General features: G+C 48.9%; 1 protein-coding gene across 1 annotated transcript in view; it reads left to right on the top strand.

Moving 5' to 3' along the window:
* GRIK4 (glutamate ionotropic receptor kainate type subunit 4) overlaps nt 1-24,900 on the top strand; it is a 308,388-nt gene that overhangs the window by 133,543 nt on the left and 149,945 nt on the right. The window contains exons 2-4 of the mRNA XM_029208211.1: nt 3,074-3,238; nt 16,646-16,743; nt 20,923-21,088. Coding sequence (XP_029064044.1) covers nt 3,074-3,238; nt 16,646-16,743; nt 20,923-21,088 — 429 coding nt within the window. The remainder of the gene's footprint in view (nt 1-3,073; nt 3,239-16,645; nt 16,744-20,922; nt 21,089-24,900) is intronic.

The following is a 24,900-nucleotide window of genomic DNA, read 5'->3' as shown; positions in this document are numbered from 1 at the left end:
CTCCCGTTGCGGAGCACAGGCTCCGGACGCGCAGGCTCAGCGGCCACGGCTCACGGGCCCAGCCGCTCCGCAGCACGTGGGATCTTCCCGGACCGGGGCACGAACCCGCGTCCCCCGCATCGGCAGGCGGACTCCCAACCACTGCGCCACCAGGGAAGCCCCTATGGTGTTTTCTTATAGCAGTTTGAGCTGCCTAAGACACACCTACCTAGGCTACTCCCTTCTCAGCAGCAAACCCCTGGGAAGATGAATTTCATTAGAAGGAATATGACCTGTGGTTAAGAATGCAGGGTCCATATGAAACTGACCTGGGATCCCCTCCCTCCCCTACACTCACCAGCCCTGTGAACGAGGGCGGGCCACTTGACCGCTGTGACCTCTGTTTTCTCATCTCCAAGTGAGGATGACACAGATAACACTCTTATCTCACAGAGTTGTTGCAGACAGTAAGTGAGACTAGCTAAGTCCACTAGGACTTACCCTGACGTTGTCACTGGATAAATGTGTACCTATTAACATGAGGCTAGTATCCCATGGACCCGGTGCCTCCTTCCTGTGACTCATGCAGGATGGCACTGCCAATTCCTGACACTTTAGATGTCTCTTTTCTATGCTCCAGGGCTGGGTTAATGGTTTCTATTGTATTTTTAAGAGTGAAACCTTTCTTTTCCCCACAACGTGTATTTTGGAGAACTCCGATATCTAAAACTGATGGATGTGGAGTTGTGCTGGTTGAAATTGGTGTGGGGCTAGAGACCTCCCTTCAGCCTTCCCCTCTGCTTCTTGAAGGAACCCAGGGGCCCTCCAGGGAACACCATTTGAGAATCGCTCCTCTGGGCTGCCCCACTTTCCTTCTATTCCCAAAGTCTTCCTTTCCTGGGACAGCACAGTGTAATTGTTCACATTTCTGCTTCCTAAGTAATAATCTCATTCTGGTCTTGCTTCCCTAAGGTGACCTGGGTAGGAATTTTAGGTGTCTCTGGGCTCTTCAGTCATACATTTACCAGTCCTTTGTCCATTCCCTCAAGGTGCTAATCCTATCAGGTGTGCATGGACTTTGCTACTTAACTCACAGAAGCCTACTTTATCGCCTAGTTCTTGGGATGTACCTCTGTGGCCCCATGTATGGCCAACCCGTGTAAATGAAATCTAATTTCTATTGTTCAGTAAGGCTATGCCTATAAATAAATCCACAAATCAGAAAAAAAGTGCTTTGTCATATTCTGTGTCCTGGTTTTGGTTTGGAAAATGGGTCACAGGAGATATGGGAACCTTATACAGAAAAGATGGCATAGAAACTGGGTCTCTGTCCATACCAGCCACAGAGATTCAAGGGCCACGTGCCAGTGAAATCTATTTGGTCTGATTCTCTGTGTTGCTCTTCTGCGGCTTCAAGCTCTGCAAGATAAGCTTGATCTTTATTTTTGTAGCAGCTTTATTAAGATATAATTCATAGAACAGACAATTCACCCATTTAAAGTATACAATTCAGCGTTTTTTAGTATACTCACAGAGTTGTACAGCCATCTCCATGATCAATTTTAGGACATTTTTGTCATCCCCCCAAAAACACTATGGGCATTAGTGGTCACTCTCCATTTCTCCCCAGCTTCCTCACTCACCACCACCACTGCCACTGGGCAACAGCTAATCTACTTTCTGTCTCCATTTGCCTATTCCGGACATTTCATATAAATGGTATCTTTCAACACATGACCTTTTGTGTCTGGCTTCTTCAACTGAGCATAATGTTTTCAAGGTTCATCCATGATGTGGCATAATCAGTACTTTATTCCGTTTTGTTTTTGAGGAATATTCCATTGTATAGATATACTACATTTTTGTTCATCCACTCATCGGTAGATGGACATTTGGGTTTTCCCACTTTTTGGCTATTATGAATAATGCTGCTTGGAACATTTGTATACAAGTTTTTTTTATTATTTAGACAGAGTAACTTTATTTTTAGGACATATTTTGTTTTTAGTTTTTTATAGGTTATTACAAACTAATGAGTATAGTTCTCTGTGCTATACAGGAGCTCCTTGTTGGTTATCTATTTTATATATAGCAGTGTGTATATGTTAATCCCAACCTCCTAATTTATCCCTTCACCCACACTGCTGTGTACAAGTTTTTGTGCAGAGATTTTCAATTGTGTAACTTCCTCTACCAAGAGAATGAATGATATCAATGGCTAGATTTACTGAGTGTGTGCTGTGCACCAGATACTGCGCTGAGCGCTTCACACGCATTATCCATGTCATCTTCACTGGAGCCCAAAGAAGAGGCTCTCTCCCCATTTTACAAGTGAGGAGACAGAGGCCCCATAGCTAAGACGGGGCGGGGCTGGGATTTGAACTCAGGTTAACACGTATCCTTAATACTGCTTCCAGAAGTTGGGCAGCTATTGGTACCACACCACTCCAGCCATTCACACTGATTGTCACACTGATTAAATTTTGAGGGTGTGCCACTTATATACATTGTCTTACTGAATTCTCACACCAGCCCCATGAGGTTGTCTTATTCTTCCCCATGTTCAGTGAGGACAGAAGTTCATAGAAACTATGTAGCTCACTAGGTGACATGTGTCATCGGTGGACAACAGGCATTCAGCAGGGCCCTGTAGCGGGTCCTGATACCACAGGTCTCCCTCTCAAACCTGGCCTTCTTCAACCCTAGATCACCTCAAGGAGAGTTTCTCATATGCCCAGAATACCATTTTCAAAGGACTGCTGCCATCTCCCTCCCTTTGCACACGTGTGCCCATGTGTGCAGGTAAACCTAGATCCAAGGGTATCGCTATGCCTGAGCCTGGGGACCTCTTCCAGGTAGGGCCCCTGGTGGCCTGCCGTGGCATTACAGTGTCCCTGAGGTGACTAGCCACACTAGAGTTCACCGCCACACCTGGCTACAGACCTAGACCCTTAGCATGCAGGGGACTTGCTTTGGGGACAGTTCTGAGGATGGCAGGGTGGAGGTGGAAGGCGGCACGGGGGGGAAGACTGGAGTAGGAGGACGCGTAACGGTAGAGGGTACCAACTGTGTCCATGTGGTTGCCTGCCCACAGCTGCTATCCTGGATGACCCCATGGAGTGCAGCAGAGGGGAGCGGCTGTCCATCACCCTGGCCAAGAACCGCATCAACCGTGCTCCCGAGAGGCTGGGCAAGGCCAAGGTCGAAGTGGACATCTTTGAGCTTCTCAGAGACAGCGAGTACGAGACCGCAGAAACCAGTACGTAGCATGGGCAGGGCTGCCCTCTGCTTCCCTTGCTGGCAGAGGAGGGGCTGGTGGTGTGAGCCACACCCATTGCCGGGCCTGTGATGTAGATATTCCCAAGAGAGGAAGAGAAACATGCACCAGGAAGCCCTATAGGGCTTAGTCTAGACAAGATCCCAGGTTTTGTTGCAAATCATGTGTGGATTAGAATTAAGACAGGGAATTCATTCATTCCTTCATTTACCCACTCATTCATTCCTTCATATATTGATTCACTCATCTCCTGGACATTTTGTACACAGATCCCTGAATGAAACCTTATATGGGATTAAGAAAGGAGAGATTCAGCCAGCCCCAGGGAAGCATAGTCATGGCACATCTGTTTCCTGTCTTGCTTTCTTTTGCTGAGGGCAGTGTTGCGGGAAGAAGCTGAGACTTGGGCTGGACATCAGCCACTCACTCTGTGGGTAACCTTGGACAAGTCAGTGATTCTGTTTAACCTCAGTTTCTTCACCTGTAAAATGGGAACACTAAGGTCTACTTTGCAAATCTTGCAAGTCATTGTGAGATTTAAATGACTTGCAATATAGGAAAATCCTGTGTGAGTTGTAGTGCTTTACATTCATACTCAGTCGGTCACTCCAGTCACACTTACGGAGCCCCTCCCATGTGCTGGGCACTGCTTTTAATTCTCCCAGCAACCAGAGAGTTAAGTGTTATTATTCCCACTTTACCAAAGAAACTGAGGCTCAAAGATATTGGATAACCCCAGAGCTAGTCAATGGCTGAGCAAGTCCTGGACCCTGAACTTGCATCACGACCCTGCACGTCTAGTGTCCCATCCACTCCACCTCCCCTGCACTTCTCTGGTGTGTGGCTGGTATTACTTTGATGACTTTACAGGATGAGCTTCCAGGTTAGTGGGGTGGTGGCTTGTAGCTAAGCTGGAAATGAACAACTCCAGTTCAGAGGGAAAGAGGGGGAGACCCTCAGCCCAGAGAGATGATGGCCTCCATTCCCTAAGGCTCTGGAGTCCCATCTCCTCCCTTTCTAGCCCATTTCAACCTTTAATGACACTCAATGGCAAAACCAAACCAAACTAAAGAACAACTCGCTCAAATATACATGTCAGACATCTGGTCGTCTGCATGTGGGTCCAGCGATGCTCTCGTCTGGGTTATTAATATTGCAAGAGAAGAAACACATTTACACTGGCTTAAGTACAATTGGTAGGATATTGTATGGATCCAAAGAGAGCAGGACGGGAGGAAGGCAGTGGCTCTCTGTCTGTCCCACAGCGTCTTTAGTGCTCTTGTTGTATTGGATCCATGCTCTTCCCTCTCTGCTACTTTGGTTTCCCTGGTTTATTCATCATGTCCCGTAATGGCCATCCAGGCCCAGCTGACAATTTGTTTATCCATTCAGGAAACTTTTATAGAGCATTTGCTCTATTTCAGGCCTGACTCAGGATATCATGCATTGGGAGCAATGCAGAAAACAAGATAGACACAGTCCCTGCCCTCAGGTGGCTTACAGTCTCTCTTCAGTGTGCAGCTTCCCTCAGTGCCTCTTGGTTTAGAGACAAGGTAGAGGATCTGGCTGGTCCTGTCTCACAAGCCACAGGCATTGACCAGATGACCTAAGAGCTACCCTTGGGGAGAAAGTCCACTGATTGGTCCTGTCTCACAAGCCACAGGCATTGACCAGATGACCTAAGAGCTACCCTTGGGGAGAAAGTCCACTCCGAAAGACTGAGGGTGGATTTCTATCACACAAAACAGGGTTGTTGAGGCCAGCAGGATCTATGGACACAGATTCCTTCAGAAGAAGGCATGGTGGAAACGGTACCTGGAATTGTCATTCATTTATTCACTTGGTCAGTCAATAAATATTTAGTGAGTGCCTGCTGTACTCTATCCTAGGCAATGGGGATTCAGCAGGGCACAAGTAGAAATTCTAGTTGTCATAGAGGTTAAATTCTAGTCCAACAAAAGGAAGATTCAGATTTCTCAGGATCTTCAAAATGAAAGCAGAAATACCAGCAATGACTCCTCATGAATCTCCTGGTCCTGTCTGTATTGTAGTGTTTCTTTTTTGTCCATGAGGGCAGGTCGCAGACAGGGGGTCAGATGGCTAAATAGTTCTGTAGCCTATTCTTTGAAAAACCAGCTTCCCCTTCTTCTTCTTTGGTTCCTCAGGGTTTCCTTCGCAGAACAGAAAGCATGGATTGCCCACTGAGGATGGGGGTCATTAGCAGATGTAAATTTCTTCTCCCAATGACCCAGGCTTAGTGGAGTCAATACATCTAAAATATTAAGCTGGATGAATCAGGGGAAGAAAGGAAACTGATATCTTTATTCCACATTACAGAGCTTTGGAGCATCTTTCTAAGGCCCCTCTTTTAGGCACCAAGTATTTTACTAACACGTGGCCCTTGCTTCAGCTTTTACATCTCACTGTGTTTGAGGCATGATTAGCATTTGTTAGAAAAGAGGGCTTTTGGATCTTTCTACCCCAAAGGCTTTTCATCTAAAGCCTGAGCTGCTCTCCCACAGTGGATTTTAAACACCACCCAGATAGTTCATAGAAAGCTTCCAGCCCCGCTTGCTCTTTCCCTCCCACAATAAGGGGGAGAGTGGGTGGTGGGTTACCGCATTTAGCTGAAGCGGGATGGGGCGGGACTGGGGGGTCAGTGGCGGGATGGGGGAAGGAGGTTAAAAGGAGGCAGGATCCCCAGATGAAGGAGGAACAACATCTCTGCGATCCCTACGTTGGGGAGACTGTGGTATAAAGAGTAGGAACATGGATTTTAGGATCAGACCGACCAGGTTTCAATCCTGGCTCTGCTGTTTACTAGCTGTGTGACAGTGGACAGGCTGCTTAACCATTTCGTGCCTCCGTTTCCTCATTTGTAAAATGAGGTGATGGTAATAACACCTCCTAGGGTCATTCGGAGCAGGACACGAGACAGTGCAGGTGAGTTCCTTAGCACCGTGCACATACCAGGTAGTTAGTAAGTGGCAGCTATGGATTTCGTTGTTGGCTTTATTCTCTCACCACCACCGCCTCCCCACCTTGGAGCTGGCTTCCTCCCCGTCTTACCATCATGTCTCTCTCCCTGTCTCAGAGTTCAGCCATCCCTACCTGGCAGCACCGTCTACCTCCCGGACTCCTCTCACACCGCCTGTCTTAATGTCAGGTGCCTCGTGGGGCCTCGATCATAATTGGATATTCCCCTCTCTTCCCCGTTTTCTGGGTTGATGCATCTGACAGCACCGAGCCTTTGTGTGCCTCCCAGAGCCAGCTACTGCTCCATCTCATGGTGGCTGTGTCTTCCCTGGGCTGGTGGCCTGGGGTTGATTTGCATTGTTAATGTAAAACTACTTGAGTGGCTCTGGGGCCCTGACGAATGCCCCCAACCTCACACCTGTCACCCGGTGCCCCGAGACTCCACTTCAAGGGGATAAAAGAGATCCTAGTGATGACATCCTTGGTTGCGGAAAGCAGAGGCTCTGATCTAAATGGAGGTGGTAGCAATCCTACAGGGTACTCTTGTGCCCACTCTCGGCAATAGGGCAATAGGTGAGTTTCAAAAACTCTGCACAAATAATGAGTCACATTTGGGACGGGCTTGTCATTCAAGGGAAACAATGGCAATTTCAGAATCAAAGAGGATGAAGTGTAAAACTAAAGATGCTGGAGTTCAACCATCTCATTTGATAGTTGAAAGCAAGGCTGGGAGATGGAAAGTATCACACGGGGTGTTAATAACAACCTGGACACTGGAAAGATACAAGTAGCAAACCACCCCGCTTTTATCTGGTTCACATAGATTTTCATATAGTGGGTTTATTTAAAGTGAGGGTCACCCGTAAAGCTTCCTCAGACCCTCATCTAATCCCCTCTACCTCTTTGCCTGGTCACCATCATTGCCTCAGGCTTCTTGATGTTTGACTTCCCAGCTCCCTCTGCGCAGCCCACAGATCTGAAATAAGAGGGCTGGACAAGACCTATCAGGTCACCTCCCCGCATGGCCATCCCTTCCCTCCTGGCTCAAGTATCTTATCTCCATCTCTGCCTTTCTCGTGCAGCAAGCTCCCACAGCATCGCCCTCCTCTGTTCCTATAGATCCCTGTGTCTCCTACAGCGAACGTATTAGAGCTAAACTAAGTGCCACCCCCTCCCTTATCACCCAGACACCCTGAGGCACCATCCCTGCTGCTGCCAGAGCCAGTCTGAAGTTTAATTTACTGCAGAGCTAGAAGCAGGAGCCTCCCTGTCAGCCCCTCACCTCTGCCCTGGCTTGTCTCTATGAGGACAAGCGTGCTATCAGCTGTCCACACTGTTTCCCCTGGAAACCCAGAGGCTCACTGGTTCTCGGGCCCCGTGAGGCCCCAGTGCCTGGAAATGGGCACAGAGAGTGAGGTTCCAGCCGCCCCTCCTGCACAGGATCCCGAGCTTCTCGAAGGCTCTGTGGGCACGACCTCCGCTGATTCAGGGCTGCTTCTAGTGAGTAAAGGCTAACATCCCTCCATCAGCTCAATAGAATGACTCCAAGTCAGCATGAGGGAAAATGGTGAGAAGCCAGAGGAGAAAGTCATCAGAATAGTGATGAGTCATTCAACACGCATTCCCCGCCTCCCTTTCCCACCTCACGTATGCATAACAGGGACGCAGAAATGCATTGAATTACAGTGGTTAGAAATGGCCTGGCCCAACCTCCTCATTTTACAGATGGGGAAACTGAGGCTCACAGTCTTTCCCAGGAGGCGGCTAAGACCACACATCTGAAAAGTGACATAAATCTCAGTAGCTCTGCTGTGGGCTTGCCAGGGAGTGGCTCAGACAAGGGCAGAATGAGGTCAGAAATAGGTCATAGGTGTAGCTAGGCGGTCAGGTAAGGCCGCTGGGCCAGAACTTGGAATGTTTGACAGGTGAGGGCATCCACGCAGAAGCCTTAATAGCATGCTTGAGGAAGGAAAAAAACCGGAATACCTTGGGGCACAATGACAGCTGGGTGTGGCTAAAACAGGGAGCGTCTGCGGGGGGTGGGGGGGGGGCGGTGGTGAAGGCCAGGACTGGAGAGCTGTGTAGAATAGCGGTCAGGATCCTAATCGTCAGCACTGTGGGCTTACCTCCTGTGCCTCAAACTCCTCATCTGTAAAATGGGAACAATAAGAGTTCTCACTTCATGAGGTTGCTGAAAGATTAAGTGAGATGATGCGCTTAGAAAACTTAGAGCAGTGCCAGGAGTCAGGTGAACTCTTGATAAATTTCACCTATTAGTATGATTTAGTAGTAGAACTAGTATTGTAACTCCTTGCTCTCTGGATCATCGTAGGGATTCAGGGTGGTATTGTGTCTGCCAGCCCGGTGCCTGCATGTGTAAACTCCCCGTACATGGTGTTGCTGCTTCCATGGTGGTCTGGGACCAGGCTGAGGGCTTTGAATGATACGCCGTTGGTGAGAGGAGCCAATGGTGGGTTTGTTTTCCTTCCAGTTTTATTGAGACGCAATCGGCATACAGCACTGTGTAAGTTCAAGGTGTACAGCATAATATTTGACTTACATATATCGTGAAATTATTATCACAGTAAGCTTAGTGACCATCCATCATCTCCTATAGATACAAAATCAAAGAAACAGAAAAAATGTTTTCCTTGTGATGAGAACTCTTAGGATTTACTTTCTTGGCAACTTTCATGTAGAACATACAGCTGTGTTAATTATACTTATCACGCTGTGCGTTACATCCCTAGCTCTTTTATAATGGAAGTTTGTACCTTTTGACTGCTTCATCCAATTCCCCCTCCCCGCACCCTCTGCCTCTGGTAACCATGAATCTGATCTTTCCTATGAGTTGGTTTGTTTGTTTGAAGAATAATTGACCTACAGCGTTGTTGCTTACTGGTGTGTAACATAGTAATTTGATATTTCTATGTATTACAAAGTGATCACCACGATAAGTCTAGTTACCATACAAAGATAATACATTATCATTGACTATATTCCCCACACTGTTCGTTTCATCCCTGTGACTGCCAGTGGCAGTTTTGAGTTCTCCGATACGCTGGGGCACGCTCACCAGGGAGGTCCCCTTTGTGGGGCGTGACAGTGCACAGACCTGGCACTGCACCCTCACAGCACCCCTCTCAGCTCTTGAGGCCAGCAAGGCCAGTCCATTCAGCCCCTGGTCCATTCACAGAACTGAGAGTGGACCATGCTCCCGAGGCTCTGGCACAAGGAGGGGTTAGTTTTTGGTGCTGATGGGGACGGTTGTTTGCCTCACTCCAGATAGCATGACCAAGCACACAGAGAGACCTGCGCTCCGGCTCCACTCGGGCTCCGGCGCCCTGAAGTGTCTTTCTTTTTTTTTATTGCGGTACGCGGGCCTCTCACGTTGCGGAGCACAGGCTCCGGACGCACAGGCTCAGCGGCCATGGCTCACGGGCCCAGCTGCTCCAGCCGTTCCGCGGTATGTGGGATCTTCCCAGACCGGGGCACGAACCCGCGTCCCCTGCATCGGCAGGCGGACTCTCAACCACTGCGCCACCAGGGAAGCCCGCCCTAAGTGTCTTTATGTGAAGGACTCTGAGCTCTCCCGGCCTCTGCTCCACATCGATATCAGCTACCGGTGGCCCCGATTGTTTACCACAGGGGCTCCGGGAGCGCCACGCTGTGGCGCTGAGTTTCCTCGTCCCCACCCCAGAAGCTGCCCCTTCCCTGGAGGGCCTGCCACCAGTGAGCCTGTGAGTAACTGCTCTACACCATCTTCAGCACAGCCAGACCCCTCCCCTCCCTGTGAAGACTCAGAGAAAGTGAAGCTCCCATAAGCACCTCCTGTCCAGCCCAGGAGTCTAAGGAGACTTCAAATCCAGGCCGGAGCTGGTATCTCCAGGGGAAGAAGTTTCCCCTTCTTACAACATCCCATCATGGTGTTTTATTCCTGCAGCTGCTCTGTCAGTTGCCTTCCAACTCCTCTGCTGGCTGGGAAACTTGGTTGCCGTGGCAACATCACTCACCTCTCCCTGCTCCCTGGGAGGCAGAAGTAGAGTGCACCTCCCTCTCCTCCACCCCTCAAACTGCTCAGAGATCCTCACGAGACAGCCGGGGCCTGCAGAAACAGGGTCCAGGAAGTTTCAGAACTGAGGTCCTTTATAACCGATTTTCATTTCTACTGAAACGATGCCTGCACCCTTCGTAGGGAATGAAAGAACAATTCCCAGATCCCAGGAAATCCCCAGGCCATGGCTACTGGGAAGATGATAATTCACTTTCATTGCACTCATTTTGAATCGTTTCAGTTCAGTTGAACAAACATCTATTGACTAATTCCTTTTTGCCAGGACTGAATAAATGTGACCCCTGCCTTCAAGGAGTTTCCAATCCAGTGGGAAATGGGAGATGGACACTCACAACAGCAGGCACAAGTCCATGAACCCTTGAGGCCAGATGTGTTTAGATTTCAGAACTTGCCGGATACTGGAAAGGTCATGTGGTGCTTATACCATACATTAAGTAGCATCTCAGATGGGGCTTGGGGCTGAACCCCACACTCAAAATTAAATGCATGCTTACATTCAGATATTCATATATTATAAATAGCTTCACATCTATCTATTTAGATCAGATTTTGCCACCAAATGAGTTTGATGAAACCATTCAGTTTCAGAGCCTTTTGGATTTTGGAACTGGGAATAAGGGATTGTGACCTTCTGTAAGAATTTCTTTTTAGGATAAGCTTCTCCTTACTGAGACCCAGCATAATGAGCTAGCTTGGGGCAGAAGCTGGCCAGGAATTCAGAGAACAAGGATGCTGACCTGCCGAGCATGAAGTTGACTCAGAGCCACGGTGTGACGTGAATATTGGGAGAGAATGGCACCTTCTCACCCATGGGCAAGAACTGAGTGGGGCACTGGAGGATCAGTAGGAGTTTTCCAGGCGGAAGGGCAAGAGAGGACCTAGACCATGGTAGTCTGTGGGTGCTAATGGACTCCTTCTCAGAAAAAAGTTTTTAAATGAATAAAATTACATAGATAGGATGACCAGGGAAACCAGTTATATAGAAATGCAGTTAAAATATTTTAATAGTGATATATTAATATATTTTAACTGTATTTCCATGTAATTGGTTTCCCTGGTCATCCTATCTATGTAATTTTATTCATTTAAAAACTTTTTTTAAACATCCTATCCATTAATGCATTCAATAGCCAAACGTTACGACTAGTGTAATTTCGAAGTAATTATGAATATGAATGATATTTCAAGACATCTGCAGTACCGTAATGTGATATAAAAACACTCACGATGTCTGTCAATGACAAAGTCACAGCAACTGTTAATATACTGTGGTTTATTGCCTATATTCCAAATTGAAGGAAATGCTGAATTTCTGTTAGGGGTTAAGAGAAAATAATGCCATTTTTCTTCCCCCAGAATGTTCACAGACCACTGACTTCTGCCCACAGATCTCAGGCAGAAGGTTAAGACCCCTGGTCTAGTCAGAGAGAACAACTTGGGAATAGGTTCCAGGTGTGTTCCAGGTGAGCTGGCGGGAAGTGGGAGTGCGGTGGTTGGGAGCTGACCCTGGAGTGAGGGGTCGGGAGTTTGAACCCTGACTCTGCCCTTTAACTTTTCTGTTTTCTCGTCTGTAAAATGAGGGTGACAGTAACAGTATCTATCACATCAGGTTGTTTCCAGAATTAAATAAGTCAATTCACATAAAGTGCTTAGAATGGGCCATAAGTAGCACTTAATAAATGTGGGCTTTTATAACCTCTTCTTCCAGTCACTCCGCAGTGCATAACAATTTTCTGTGTTTGCTTAGTTGTAGCCTTCATGTAGATATACATATAATTTTATATCCTGCTTCTTGCTCTTAATATTATTACATAAATATTTTTAAGATTATTATAAACTGTTCATAAGCATTTTAAATGCCTAAGTAATATTCCACTTGGGTATATGACCCACACTTTAGATAACTGTTGCCTTATGATTGGACATTTAGCTTATTTCCAATTTTCTATGAAAAGAGCTGAGTGGGCTTCAGTGTGGTTCAACAGCTATTTATTGAGCACGTTAACTCTGAGTCCAGCCCTGTGCTAGGCATGGAGGACACAGAGATAAATAAGACAAGCTTTCTGCCCTGCAGGAGCACACAGACCTACGTTTAGGATTATAATTGGCCTTGCTTTGGAGAACAGATTGGAAAATGAAGAATCCTGGAGATGGAGAAAGCCCTTAGGAGGCAGGTAGCAAAAGGGGCTGATGGATCTGTGACAGTGGGAGTGGGAAGGAAAGGATAGTGGGGGGTGAGCAGGTCAAATGGTCAGAACCTGGCCCCTGATTGGTATAGCGAGTGAGTAGATGCAGTAAGGAGAGGTAAGGAAGAGTCAAGGGCGACCATTGTTTGAACTTCAGGAGCTCAGGGGGGTAAAGTGAAGTGGTTAAGAGCTTGGGCTTTGATGCCAGATGGATCTCCAAATTCAAGCCCAGCTCTACCATATATGACCTGTGTGACCTTGAACAAGGCACTTAAATTTTCTAAGCCTCAGTTTCACCATCTGTAAAGTGGGGATAATAATGAGTCTTCCTGACAGTGTGAAGATCAAATCAGATTACGTATGAAAAGTATATAACAGACATGCTGTATTGGGAATAATAATAATGAGTCCTGTAGCACGTCAGTACCACTCTAAGTGCCTTGTATGTATTAACTCACTTTAATTCTCACGACATCCCTGCGGGAGAGGTGCTGTTAGCATCCCAGTTCTATAGATGAGAAAGCAGTCTCAGAGAGTTTGGGTAACTTGCTCAAGGTCTCACAGCTAGTAAGTGACCCAGTCAAGACTCACACTCAGATAGACTTGCATCAGAGTTCGTGCTCTTAAGGACTGTGCTTTCTGCCTTTCTGCCTCTCTCTCTGGAAGAGACACCAGAAGGAAGTCCCTGTGGCAATGCCCAGCAGGTAGGTGGAACGTGTTTTGTAACCCAGGACATGGGTCAGGGTGTAGGATCACCTGGGCAGAGATGAGATGTGGAGTCCACAGGCAAGGCCGAGATTGCCCAGGGAGAGTGAGGCATGGACAAAATCTGAATTTAGTGGAGAGGAGAAGGAAGAGGAGTTGGCTAAGGAAGTGAGAAAGACCAATCAGAGAAGCGGCTGAGAATCAGGATCGGATAGTGTCATGAAATTCAAAAGAACAATGCAATCAGCGGCATCAAATGCTACAAAAAGAGAGATAAGAACTGCTAAGAGACATTGGTGACCTTGGGGAAGCAGGTGCAGCCGAACAAGATGGGGTGTGGTCTGGGGTTGAAAAGAGATGGGCGAAGTGGCTGCAAGGAGTAGGGCAGACAGAACAGGTAGTGGGACGAACACTGGGTGGGGTCCGCAGACTTGAATTCCAACGCTGGCTCAGACCTTTATTAGGTGTGTGACTTTACGGGGAGTCACTTAACATCCCTAGGATGCTGTTGCCTTATAGGTAAAATCCGGAACTAAGCTCCACCCCTGAGGCTGCTGTAGGAATAGGAATTTGATGGCCAATGAATTTAGAGCCCCTAGCAGCCCCTAGCTACTTCTGTTCAAGCCACGGAAGTAGCTTGAACTTTGAAGAGTGTTCTTCAAATGTAAAGCCTGTCCACAGTTACTCTGTTGCTGGGGATGGTTCTGACACTTGGTACTACTGAGTCCCCCTCAGGCACCCACTGCTGGCAACCTGTCAGTCAGCTGAGATCCACGATGTTAAAGGACCCCCGCCTGAGCCTCAGGCTGAAAGAAGACCCCACAGGTCTATCGTTTGTGTGATAAATTACAGATCTGTCATTTGTGTGATAAATTACAGCACCGGGATTTGAACCCTGGTGCTCTACCCCACCGCCTGTGCCCCATTAGAGCCATAACTTGGCTGTATGGGCCAGTGGTTAGGACTCTGCTTTAGGAGAAAGAGCACCAGGTTGCAGATGTGGCTTTGCAGCTGGCTCAGTAAGGATGCTTGGACTGATTCCTTAACCTCACTGTACTGACCTGACACTTGATGTGAGTAGGAGGAAAATGTGTCCAGAGATGAGCTTTGAGGTTTGCAGAGAAGGAGGTCTCGTAGCGAGACTGGGAACCACAGAGTATAATCCGAGGGGCAGCTCTGTGGTTCTGATATCACCATGTGTGTGCTGAGAATTGTCCTACGTTCTCTCTCTGTCTGTTTTCTCCTTTTCTTCCCCCCTTCCTTTCTCAGTCTGTAACATTTTTAAAAAGTAATTTTTATTGGAGTATAGTTGCTTTACAATGTTGTGTTAGTTTCTGCTGTGCAGCAAAGTGAATCATCTATATGTATACATGTATCCACTCTTCTTTAGATTTCCTTCCAATTGAGGTCACCACAGAGCACTGAGCAGAGTTCCCTGTGCTATACAGTAGGTCCGCATTAGTTATCTATTTTATACATAGTATCAATAGTGTATATGTGTCAATCCCAATCTCCCAATTCATCCCACCCCCTCCTTTCCTCCTTGGTAACCGTAAGTTTGTTTTCTACCTCTGTGACTCTATTTCTGCTTTGCAAATAAGTTCATCTGTAGCATTTTTCTAGATTCCACTTATAAGCGATATTATACGATATTTGTCTTTCTCTCTCTGGCTTACTTCACTCTGTATGACAATCTCTAGGTCCACCCATGTTGCTGCAAATGGCATTATTTCATTCCTTTTTATGGCTGAGTAATATTCCATTGTAGCTATGTACCACATCTTCTTTATCCATTCTTCTGTCGACGGACATTTAGGTTGCTACCATGTCCTGGCTATTGTAAAATCAAAACTACAATGAGGTATCACCTCACACCGGTCAGAATGGCCATTATCAAAAAATCTACAAACAGGGTTTCCCTGGTGGCGCAGTGGTTGAGAGTCCACCTGCCAACGCAGGGGACATGGGTTCGTGTCCTGGTCTGGGAAGATCCCACATACAGCGGAGCGGCTGGGCCCGTGAGCCATGGCCACTGAGCCTGCACGTCCGGAGCCTGTGCTCCGCAGCGGGAGAGTCCACAACAGTGAGAGGCCCGCGTACCGCAAAAAAAAAAAAAAAATCTACAAACAATAAATGCTGTAGAGGGTGTGGAGAAAACGGAACCCTCCTATACTGTTGGTGGGAATGTAAATTTGTACAGCCACTGTGCAGAGCAGTATGGAGGTTCCTTAAAAATCTAAAAATAGAACTACCATACGACCCAGCAGTCCCACTCCTGGGCCTATATCTGGAGAAAACCATCATTCGAAAGGATGTAGCATTTTAAAATCTTACATTCTCTCCTCTTCTGACTGCGTGTCCTACCCATCCACTCATTCATTGGACAAACATGAACTGGGCGCTTAGAAAACATTGTGCTGGACACCAGGGAAATGCGAAGTGGGGATTTAGAGATAAATACGTCTCAGCTCTGGCCTTTAAGAGGTTTGAAATCTAGTGAGAGGAGAAACACATCTAAACAACAAACTGAAACAGACACATTTACAAGTGTCTTAGAGCAGAGGGAAAATCCATGGGCCTCGGAGCCCCAGGGAGGATGGATTCTACTTAAAGGAGTTGCGGGAGGGGTAAGGAGAAGGTGGCATTTGAGGTGCTTCTTGACAGGTGAGTGAGCATCCGGGGTAGAGGAGGGAAGGGCGCCTTCCCCAGGGGGAGGTACAAGGTCACAGAGCGTGCTGGTTGGTCAGGAAGGCACGTGATGGGCTCAGGGAAGCAGGAGCGCCAGGCTCCAGGCCAGGTGAAAGGAGGGTGGCATTGAAAGATGAGGGCCCTCTCGGCCACTCACTCTCTCTCTTCCTTCTCCTCTCTCTCTCCTGTTCCCTTTGACTTTAGCTGGGCTGCTTTCTTCTCTCTGCCTGCCTCATCCTCACTATCCTTTTTCTCTCTACTTGTCTACCATTTTTCCTCTCTAGACTCTCTTTGGCGGGGTGGCTAACAGATTGCATGCTGGCTGGCCATCCTGTGAGCTGGACCCGTAGCCCCTGCAGCAGCCATGTCCGGGCTCCCAGCACCCATCCTGCAGGCTAGGCAGAAAGGGGGTGGGACGTGCAGGTTTCCGTTGTGCACCTCCATCCTTCGGTGACAGCCCAGACAATTTATACACCCTGTTGGCTGAGGCCGTATGTTGTCATAACCTGGGTCATTTCCTCATTTAATACCATCCATAAACTCCAATAAAACTGTCCTGGAGCCCAGTAGTCCAGGGGAGGAGAGGCACTGGGTTTGGAAGAATAGGAGGGGGGACCAGGACGGGGACGGGGGTGGGCGGGAGGTGAGGGGCCAGCGGGGGGAAGATCGGAGGACTCGAGGCCGAAGCCCACGCCCCACCTGATGAGCGCCTTGTTTCCTTTCCTGCTCCCCACGTTTTGCCCCTGCCGCTGGCTGCAGTGTGTCAGATCCTTCCCAAGGGGGTGGTCGCTGTCCTGGGACCGTCCTCCAGCCCGGCCTCCAGCTCCATCATCAGCAACATCTGTGGGGAGAAGGAGGTGAGTGCTGGGCAGGGTTGGGGGGCTCTCTGCAGGCTGGCAGCCTGTGCCCCAGGCCCAAAGGTATCGTGGATTCTTAAGGGCTGGAAGAGTGAATCAAGGTCTGGTTGGTGTCACTAATAACATCAATACAAATAAAAGAACTGGGACTTCGTTGGGCACTTACTTTTTTCAGGTTGCTTGAATGGAGGGGACTCAGAGGAAGAGTTTCATAAGCTTTTCAAGCTGAGCCCTTCCGAGTCTTGGGGTCCTATGACAGGGGAAGGGGGTGTCCCTTGAAGGCGGCAGGTAGAGGGAGAGGCTGGGGAGGGTGGTGGTCCAGGGGAGGCCAAGAGGGCAGAAGTCTGAGCTCCACAGGAACAGCTGCGGAGTCTCTGTTTAGATATTGGGATTCTGGGGAAGAATGCCTTTGGGGCCAGGCCTTGCTACATTTTAGTGCTGAAATAAAGTTTGAAAACCTCTTGTTTTGTAAGCTCTCTAGAAAAGAGATTTTATTTCGCTTTCTTCTTCATTCACCAATTCCAGGGTTTACTTCTCCAAACTGTTGGGTCCATTCCCTCTAGCCCTCGTTCCCTGGGAGATAAAGATGGCCTGCTCCCTATTCCAGCAACTCTATCCCTCCTTTTCCCCCAGAGGAAACAAATTGGAAACTTCAGAGATTCTATTGCCGGAATCTTTCCTAGTCCTTCTTGGAATCAATCAGTCCTTCCCCTTTCAGATACATTCCTGGGAGACAGTGGCAAGGTGACCCCATAGCCTCCCAAGGGCCTTCTACCCAGGTCTTTTGGGAACAGATGGAGCTTGATGGCCAGGAGCTGTGGAGGGGCAGGGCGGAGGGACAGGAGACGGAAGGGCAAATTTTGCACCTGTCCTGGGAGCCTAGAGGCTCAGCCTTCCAGAAGCGTTAGCTTTGGGAGGATCCAGCTCTTGCAATAGGATGGGGCACCTCCTTAGTGAGCTGCCCTCACCGAGGCAGTGGAGCAATAGACAGGCCCCTGCTTAGCCCAGGCCCTCTGGAAGCCACTCCCTTGATGCTCCCACTTCTCTTATGATCAGAGGGCTTGGTCCCCGCGGCTTTGGGAAGAATACTGGTCTTCTCTGTTTTAGGAACGCACTCTAGGGATTGTTATCAGCACGGTAGAGTGCCCTGCGGTCCTAGCTCCAGTCCTGCAATGGGTCTTACTTACCACTGCCCTGTAGGCGGATTCCTTGAGCTTCAGGCCATGGGCAGGGTCTGTGTTGACAACTCCCCATCCTTCCTCCCACATGTCCTGAAAGATGACTCCCGAGCCAGCCCAGGCCAAAAAAAAGAGCTTCTGTCCCACTGCAGTCCCTTCCAGCATCTCGCAGGCCTGGGCCCCTGCAAGTTAGACCTGATGCTTAATTTAAGTCTTTCTTGCCAGGCTCCACGTAACAGCTCAGATCTGTGGCAGGTTGTTATTTCCCGGTTGCTCTGATCTTCACCAAGTGAGCTTGCCAAGACTTCGGCTGCCCGTTTCCTCTTTTCTGCTCTCTCCTTTTTGTTCCCCCTCTCCCTCTTCCCCAGCACACTTTCCTCACCGTCCCCTACCGTCGTCCCCCCGGTCCCCACTCCAGAACGGCCTCCTCTTGGTGTTCAGCAGCTATTTTATCTCAGCGAACGCATCCCTTAGCCCTGCCTGGCATTTCAGGCCGGAGGTGGAGACCCTGATTTGCACCCATCTTCCCATCCCGCCGCCCCAGACCCTGTGCCGTTGACCAGCCAGGCGGGCTGTGCTGCCCAGGGAATGGCCAGATGGTTACCCCTCCTTTGTCTGGTCATGTTCCTTCCAGAGCAACCTTCCCTCTCCGTTCAGATTTTGCACTTCTACTATTTTATGAGGCTGAACTGCCTCACACTGATTCCCTTCAGCTTCAAGGAAAAGAAATGGAGTTCTCACTGAGGAGTTCATTCTTTTAAATGCTGCTAAGATATCTGCAGCCCCTGTGGCTGGCTGCTTTCTGCCTTGCTGCCCTCCCCTCCATGCCGCTCACCTCTCCATCCCCCCACCCCTCCATGATGACTTCCGGGGATGCATTTACACCTGCAGATCCGTTTTGGATTGATCTCTGTCCCAGAGAGAGACTCAGCAGGATTGGCCTGGCCATCCCTTCCGGGGCCCATCAGAGCAGCTGGCTGCCTCCCAGCAGCCTTCAAGATGCCAGGCTGTGCTGGAGACTTCGCACCAGCTCCCCTTCTTAGGGAGGCCCCTCAGCCCTCACCCCTTGCACATACAGACCTAAGAGCTTTTCCAGGAGCTTCAAGATTTGGGGAGAAAGGGGGAAGGGAATGAGAAAAGGCATTGCCTAAACACTTACCCCACATGTTAGGAATTGAACTAGCACATCCTTCACATACAGGGTCTCGTTTTGTTCTCCCAAAGCTCAAGAAGCACCTGTTGTTTCTCCATGTTAATGAAGCTTAGCCAGGTTAAGCAGTTTGCCCCAAATCACACAGCAGAACCGAGATGCAAACCCAGGACTGTAGACTCTAAAACGCATTTTCCTGAGTCTTCGCTTCCTGAGCCTTTTGCCTGCTTCATCTCTGGGACTGGTGGATCCAAGGGAATCTCTAAGGGTACTTTCTATGGGGGGGTAAGTTAGCTGCTGCTGGAACCCGGTAGGCTGGATGGCCACACGGGGAGGGTCTTGGGCAGAGATGCTCAGATATGTAAGCCAGCCAGCCTGGCCACCCTGCCCCTGCCCAGCCTGGCCTCCATCTTACCCTTCTGTGACCTTTTTTCCTTTCAAAGTGCATTTGTTATTCATTTTAGACAGATTGTAAGCGTTGCAAACTATCCGTGGGAAGAAAGACCCCTTAGGACACACCCCAGGTCAACGTCGCTCTTTAATGTCGTTACTCACCAGTCTCTCTCCCCGGTTTTATGCTTTTCAGTCTCTGCTAAAAAATATTGGTTGCCCTCTCTCTGTGGTTCAAGGGCTAATCCTAGTTGAATTCAGGAATTTTCTCCCGAGTTTCTGCTAAATCTTTACCCTCCCCTCATCCCAGTCTCAGGGGAGCTCTGGTCTCTGGCTGACTTCTTCCCGAAGCTTAAAAGGATAAGGTAGCAGAATCCTACAGAGACCGTGTCAATGTCATCCCAGACTCTGGGCCAGCCCAGGCAGGGAAAACTTCTGCAATCATGTCTGAATAACCCATGCTAGGAACCAACCAACTCACCATCAGGAAGTTCTTCTTGCTGTCCACCCTCAATCTTACTCACTTTCACATCAGTCCAAACCCATGCTCACAATAATCTGGCCCTCACACTGGGCACCCTAAGTGAGGATGAGGGTTGAGGTTTCAGCCCCATCTCTGACAGAGGCACAAGCAGCCTTTAGCTCTTCTGGCTCTGGGTACCAGGGTGACATAATAAAATCAAGGTGGATGGCAGCTTATTACGTTTTAACTTTCCTATTACCTATCCAGTAGCCTAAGCTTCCGGTAAAGCAGCCATTCCAGCCTGTTAATATCTCTTTCCTGGAGAAGAGAGGCAGAAGGCAGGGGCAGTGCCTCCCTGAAATGTCAGGAATAGGTGCAGAGGGAAGCTGACACTGTCCTAATGAAGCCACAGCAGGTAGTTATTTACCGGGCTCCATCCGGAGGCCCTCTAGATGGTTTCCCAGCCTGCAGCGCTTCCCCCTCCTCACGTAAGTCTACGGAGGAACCCATCCCAGGCCTTTACCCAGGATGGGAGCTGGTTTATTTATCTGTTGGCTAGGCTGGGCTGAGGGGGCCCCTCCCTTAGTCCCCAGGGCATCTCTGCTCTGATTCATTAGCCACACATCAAATAGTATAAGGATTATGCCTTCAAGAGCCATCTGTCTGTCTGCCCAGCAGTGGTCAGTTCTTCTGAGAATAAAGACCTATTGTTTTGTCTTCTCAGGGCCACAGACCCCAGCTGCAAGGTCCACAGTACATTTATCCAGGTCCCCGGCTGAAGGGTTTCCCATTCTGGGTCTCAAGTGTTGTCATGGATGCCACATCACCTTCCTCCTGTGGAGTGGGTGCCCCGAGTCTTGCAAATTCCATCTCTTGCCAGGCAAAGGTCTTTTACAAAAGAAGCCACCCTCTGCAGCTTTGTTTCACTCATCCCTCTTTTCTTTTTGTCTCGCTGGTTCCGGATCTTCCCTGCTGCCCACTTTTGCTCCTCCGCCCAGGTCCCTCATTTCAAAGTGGCCCCGGAGGAGTTTATCAAGTTCCAGTTCCAGAGATTCACAACCCTGAACCTCCACCCCAGCAGCACTGACATCAGCGTGGCTGTAGCTGGGATCCTGAACTTCTTCAATTGCACCACCGCCTGCCTCATCTGTGCCAAAGCAGAATGTAAGTTTCCCCAGGCTGGCTCCACCCGAGATGGTCAGATCTTGTTGATTTCAACCTGATTGAATTGCCCCCCGGCTGCAGATGGTACGCCAAGAAGGGGCTGGCTCTTTCCAATCGTGGGAACGACGACCAAAGGGTTCGGGGATTCCTAAGTGTCCTTGGCTGTTTGTCCGTGTGTGTAGGTGAAAGAGAGAGCAGTCCAGGAACACCCTTTGCCAGAACTCCCTGTGCATGCGCGGAACAGAGAGGAGCTCAGTTACAGGGAGACTGGCCAACCACCAAGCCTTTTGGCATCTGCAAACGCAATTCCCACGTTTTCAGCCTCATTGTTAAGGAGCTACAAAGAGAGAGAGAGGCAAAATATAAAATTAGATGCATTTGTACTTGATGGGTTGAAGAGCTTCTTTCCTCAGAGAGTAGATTTTTCTGATGGAACAAGGTCCAAGGTCAATTCCCGATAAATTTTGTTTGTTTTTGCAAATGCAGGTTTTAGAAATGCATTTTCTCTGAGTCTCAACTTGCGACATAAATTTAGTGTTTATGAGATTTAGCTAATTTAAGCCAGCACATTCCAGCAAATCTGTGCATCTGTGTGCTCCCGGTGACAGCTGTGCACCACACACAGTCAGACAGGTGCTGGCTACCGGCTACCACTGGGGCCCGGAGCCCGAGATGCAGGCGTCTGTGTCGTGTGGCTCACCTGTGCAAGTCTTCCCCTGCGGGTCTGGGTGGGCTGCACTGGAAGAGGTTCGCCATCTCCATAAGGCTCCTCTCTATGGCTCCTCAGGACTGCTCTGTAGTGTAAGTCCCTCCTCCATCCTGGAATCCCTACAGCATCTGAAAACAAAAGCCCCCTCCCTGCCAAGGGTCAGAACCATCTTCTTTACGGGACCTCTGCACCTTACTGACTCCACTTGTACCTGCATTCATTTATTCAACACAACGTGATTATTTGCTCTGTGCTACCCAAGAAACAAAGTAGCTGAGTCCCAACTATGTATGCTTTTTGGATACCTTATTTAATTATTACAACAACCCAGTGGGTTTGGAAATGTTGGAATTCCCCATCTTAAAGTTTAATACAATGTATAGTCCAGTTCCTCAGTCTCTCTAGCCACACGTCAACTGCTCAAGAGCCACGTGTGGACAGTACAGATATGGAACATTTCTGTCTTCACAGAAAGTGCTACTGGACAGCATTGTTTTAGATCATAAGGGTTTTATGGACAAAGCATTTTGTGGCTAAAAAAGGAGAGAAATGTTTAGATAACACTTCGTTCTATCTCTCCCTCGTGGAGATTTTCAGCACACATTAGCATGGACACCCTGAGTTGTCCTGTGGCCAAAACAACTATTTACCTCAGCATATTCCAAATAGGTTTGATCATATGCCCCCAAAAGGATGCTGATCTAAAAGCTCACAGGACGCTAACATTTGATGGAACAGAGCTGGGATATGTTGCATTCCACCAGGTGGCCCTCCGCGTGTAGCATCCTCGCAGCATTGAAAGGTATAACCGAATCAAGGATTCTCCCCCGGAAATTTCTGCCACAAGCCCACTCAGGCAGGACTGAACTGGCACACCCCAGGCACCCAGCGAGAATGTTGAGAGACAGAGGACAGGCTGTAAATATGCCCAGGCAAAGATTGTCCTGCAGTCCTCATCTGTGCTGGCTACAGCGTCTCACCAACCTGACAGGAAGTTCTTTCTTGTGTCTAGCCACAGTCCCTCTTGCTTCGAAGCTGAGCCCTGTTTCCTCTGCTTCAGCTCTTACTGGGCTTTGGGAAGTAAGTTGTTCAGATGTTTGTTAAACACCTGCTGTGTGCCAAGTACCAGGCTAGATACTGTTGCCTCCTAGCCCAGGGCTATTTCCACTGGAATTGACATTCTCTGACATTCTAACAGTTCCTTGCAGATTGCAAAGCACTTTCACTTATGTTTTCCCACTCTACCTCCCTCTTTCCCAGTCATTCTGAGCTGAGCAAAGAGTCTTGGAGCTGCTAAGTGACTTGACTTAAGGTCACGAAGCTGGTACATGACAAAACCAAGACTCTTAACTCCGGTCCTCCGACTGTGAGCCAGGGCTTCCTCCTCCGAGACCCCTCCCACCCTCCTGGGCTGCACCAGCAGACTCAGAGGAGCAGCTCCGGGTGGGCTCTACCCAGCAGGCACAGTGTCCTTTGAAGGGCAGAGATCTCCCTGGAGCAGTGTGTCCCCTTGCTCCGTTGAGTGGGGTGCGGGATGGCTGAGCACAAAGTTCTGGAGAGGATGAGCCTGCCCAAGTGCTAGAGAGGCCGGCCCACATCCCAGGGGAAACGCATCAACCACACAGTGCTGCTCCGAGGACTCATCTATGGAGGCTGCTGAGTGACTCTGGCCCCACCTACCAGGGGGAGGGAAGGTGGGGCAGAGCAGGAGAAGTTCAAGGGCAAAGAGGATTCAAAATCTAATCAAAGGCTGAAGAAATGAGGGACTGAAGGGAAATGCAGCTCAGAGCTTGGGAGGAGACACTCTTCCATCTTCCTTATTAATGCAGGGCCAAGAGACGCTGCAAGTCAAATTAGGAACAGGAATCTAATTCTATTTTCCTGCTGTCAAAATTAAGCATAACAGAGATCATTCCCCAGGGAATCATGCCATGTACTCTCCTTTTTCCCCAAAGTAGATCTTCAATGAGCAGGTTTTGGACCAAGTAGAGTTGTACTGTGGATTACATTATTTTTCTTTAATGGGGGGAAAAAATTAGAACATCTCTGCAAGTACCTAGTTCTAGTGCGGCTGGGGGAGGAGAAGTGAGGAATCCAGGCACGGCCATCTGGTCAACCCTGCGGAGGCTGGGGAGGGGGGTAGTTTGCTGCTAGGGGACTTCCTAGGAAAGTTAGGGTTCCCCACGACTGTCCCCAAGGCCCCTTTGGTGAGCCCTGGCACAGAGTTACCTTTTGAGACACTCAGGCTGGACCCAGAGCCTTTCACTCTTCGTGGCCACAAGTGTAATATTCCATGTATTTTCCCGGTATCATTGTACATAGCTCAAATCAACTTTTTTTTCAGGCTTGCTTTGGTGTTTCTAAGTATTTTAATGTCCTTTTTTTGTGGCTACAAGTCCTGAGCCCCTACACCCTCTGCCGTTTATGTGCTACCTGTGTGATCTTGGCAAAGTGACTTAGGCACTTGCTAGCCTCTGTTGTCTCATCTATAAAATGGGGATGAGGCTTCCTCCCTCCCAGGGTGGTTGAGGGGATAAAATAGGATGACACACAGTGTATAACAGCATCCACACCTAGGGAACACACAGCACACATGGTTTTAACTCTCTTTCCTTCCTGGAATCCCTTTTGAACAAGGCCAGGCCAGGACCTGCAGTGGCGTGACCGGAGTTCCGCTCTATCCTTGTAACATCCCTGTGTTGGCTAAACTCGGTCCAGATGTTGGAGAGGAGAGACTCTTGTCTCCTGGGGAGGAAGTGCGGCTGAAAAGAAACGCAGGCTGTTTCAGTAAAATGGGAACCGTCTTTGCAAGCAAACCAAGCTGCTCCACTACTCATGAGCTGTGTGATGTGAAGCAGGTCACTCTACCTCTCTGAGCTTTAGTTCCCTCCCGTGTAAAGTGGGGATAATAATGCCTCTCAGGGTGATTGGGTGGAAGGTATCTGGACCCAGAATGTAATACACGTTTAATTACTGTTACTTTATCCTGCAACCCTGGTTGTGGCAGTAGCGAGTGGAGGACTGGTGTGCCGGGAATGATACCCAGAGTCCCGTGTGAGTAGCTGGGGGACGAGAGGGGCAGTAGTTGGCCTTTCTAGTGCCC

This window comes from Monodon monoceros, unplaced genomic scaffold (assembly GCF_005190385.1).
Source record: "Monodon monoceros isolate NGI ecotype Baffin Bay Population unplaced genomic scaffold, NGI_Narwhal_1 Super_Scaffold_7, whole genome shotgun sequence".
NCBI lineage: Eukaryota > Metazoa > Chordata > Mammalia > Artiodactyla > Monodontidae > Monodon > Monodon monoceros.
Note: the sequence above shows the minus strand (reverse complement) of the source record. Positions and strands in the feature narration are given on the sequence as shown.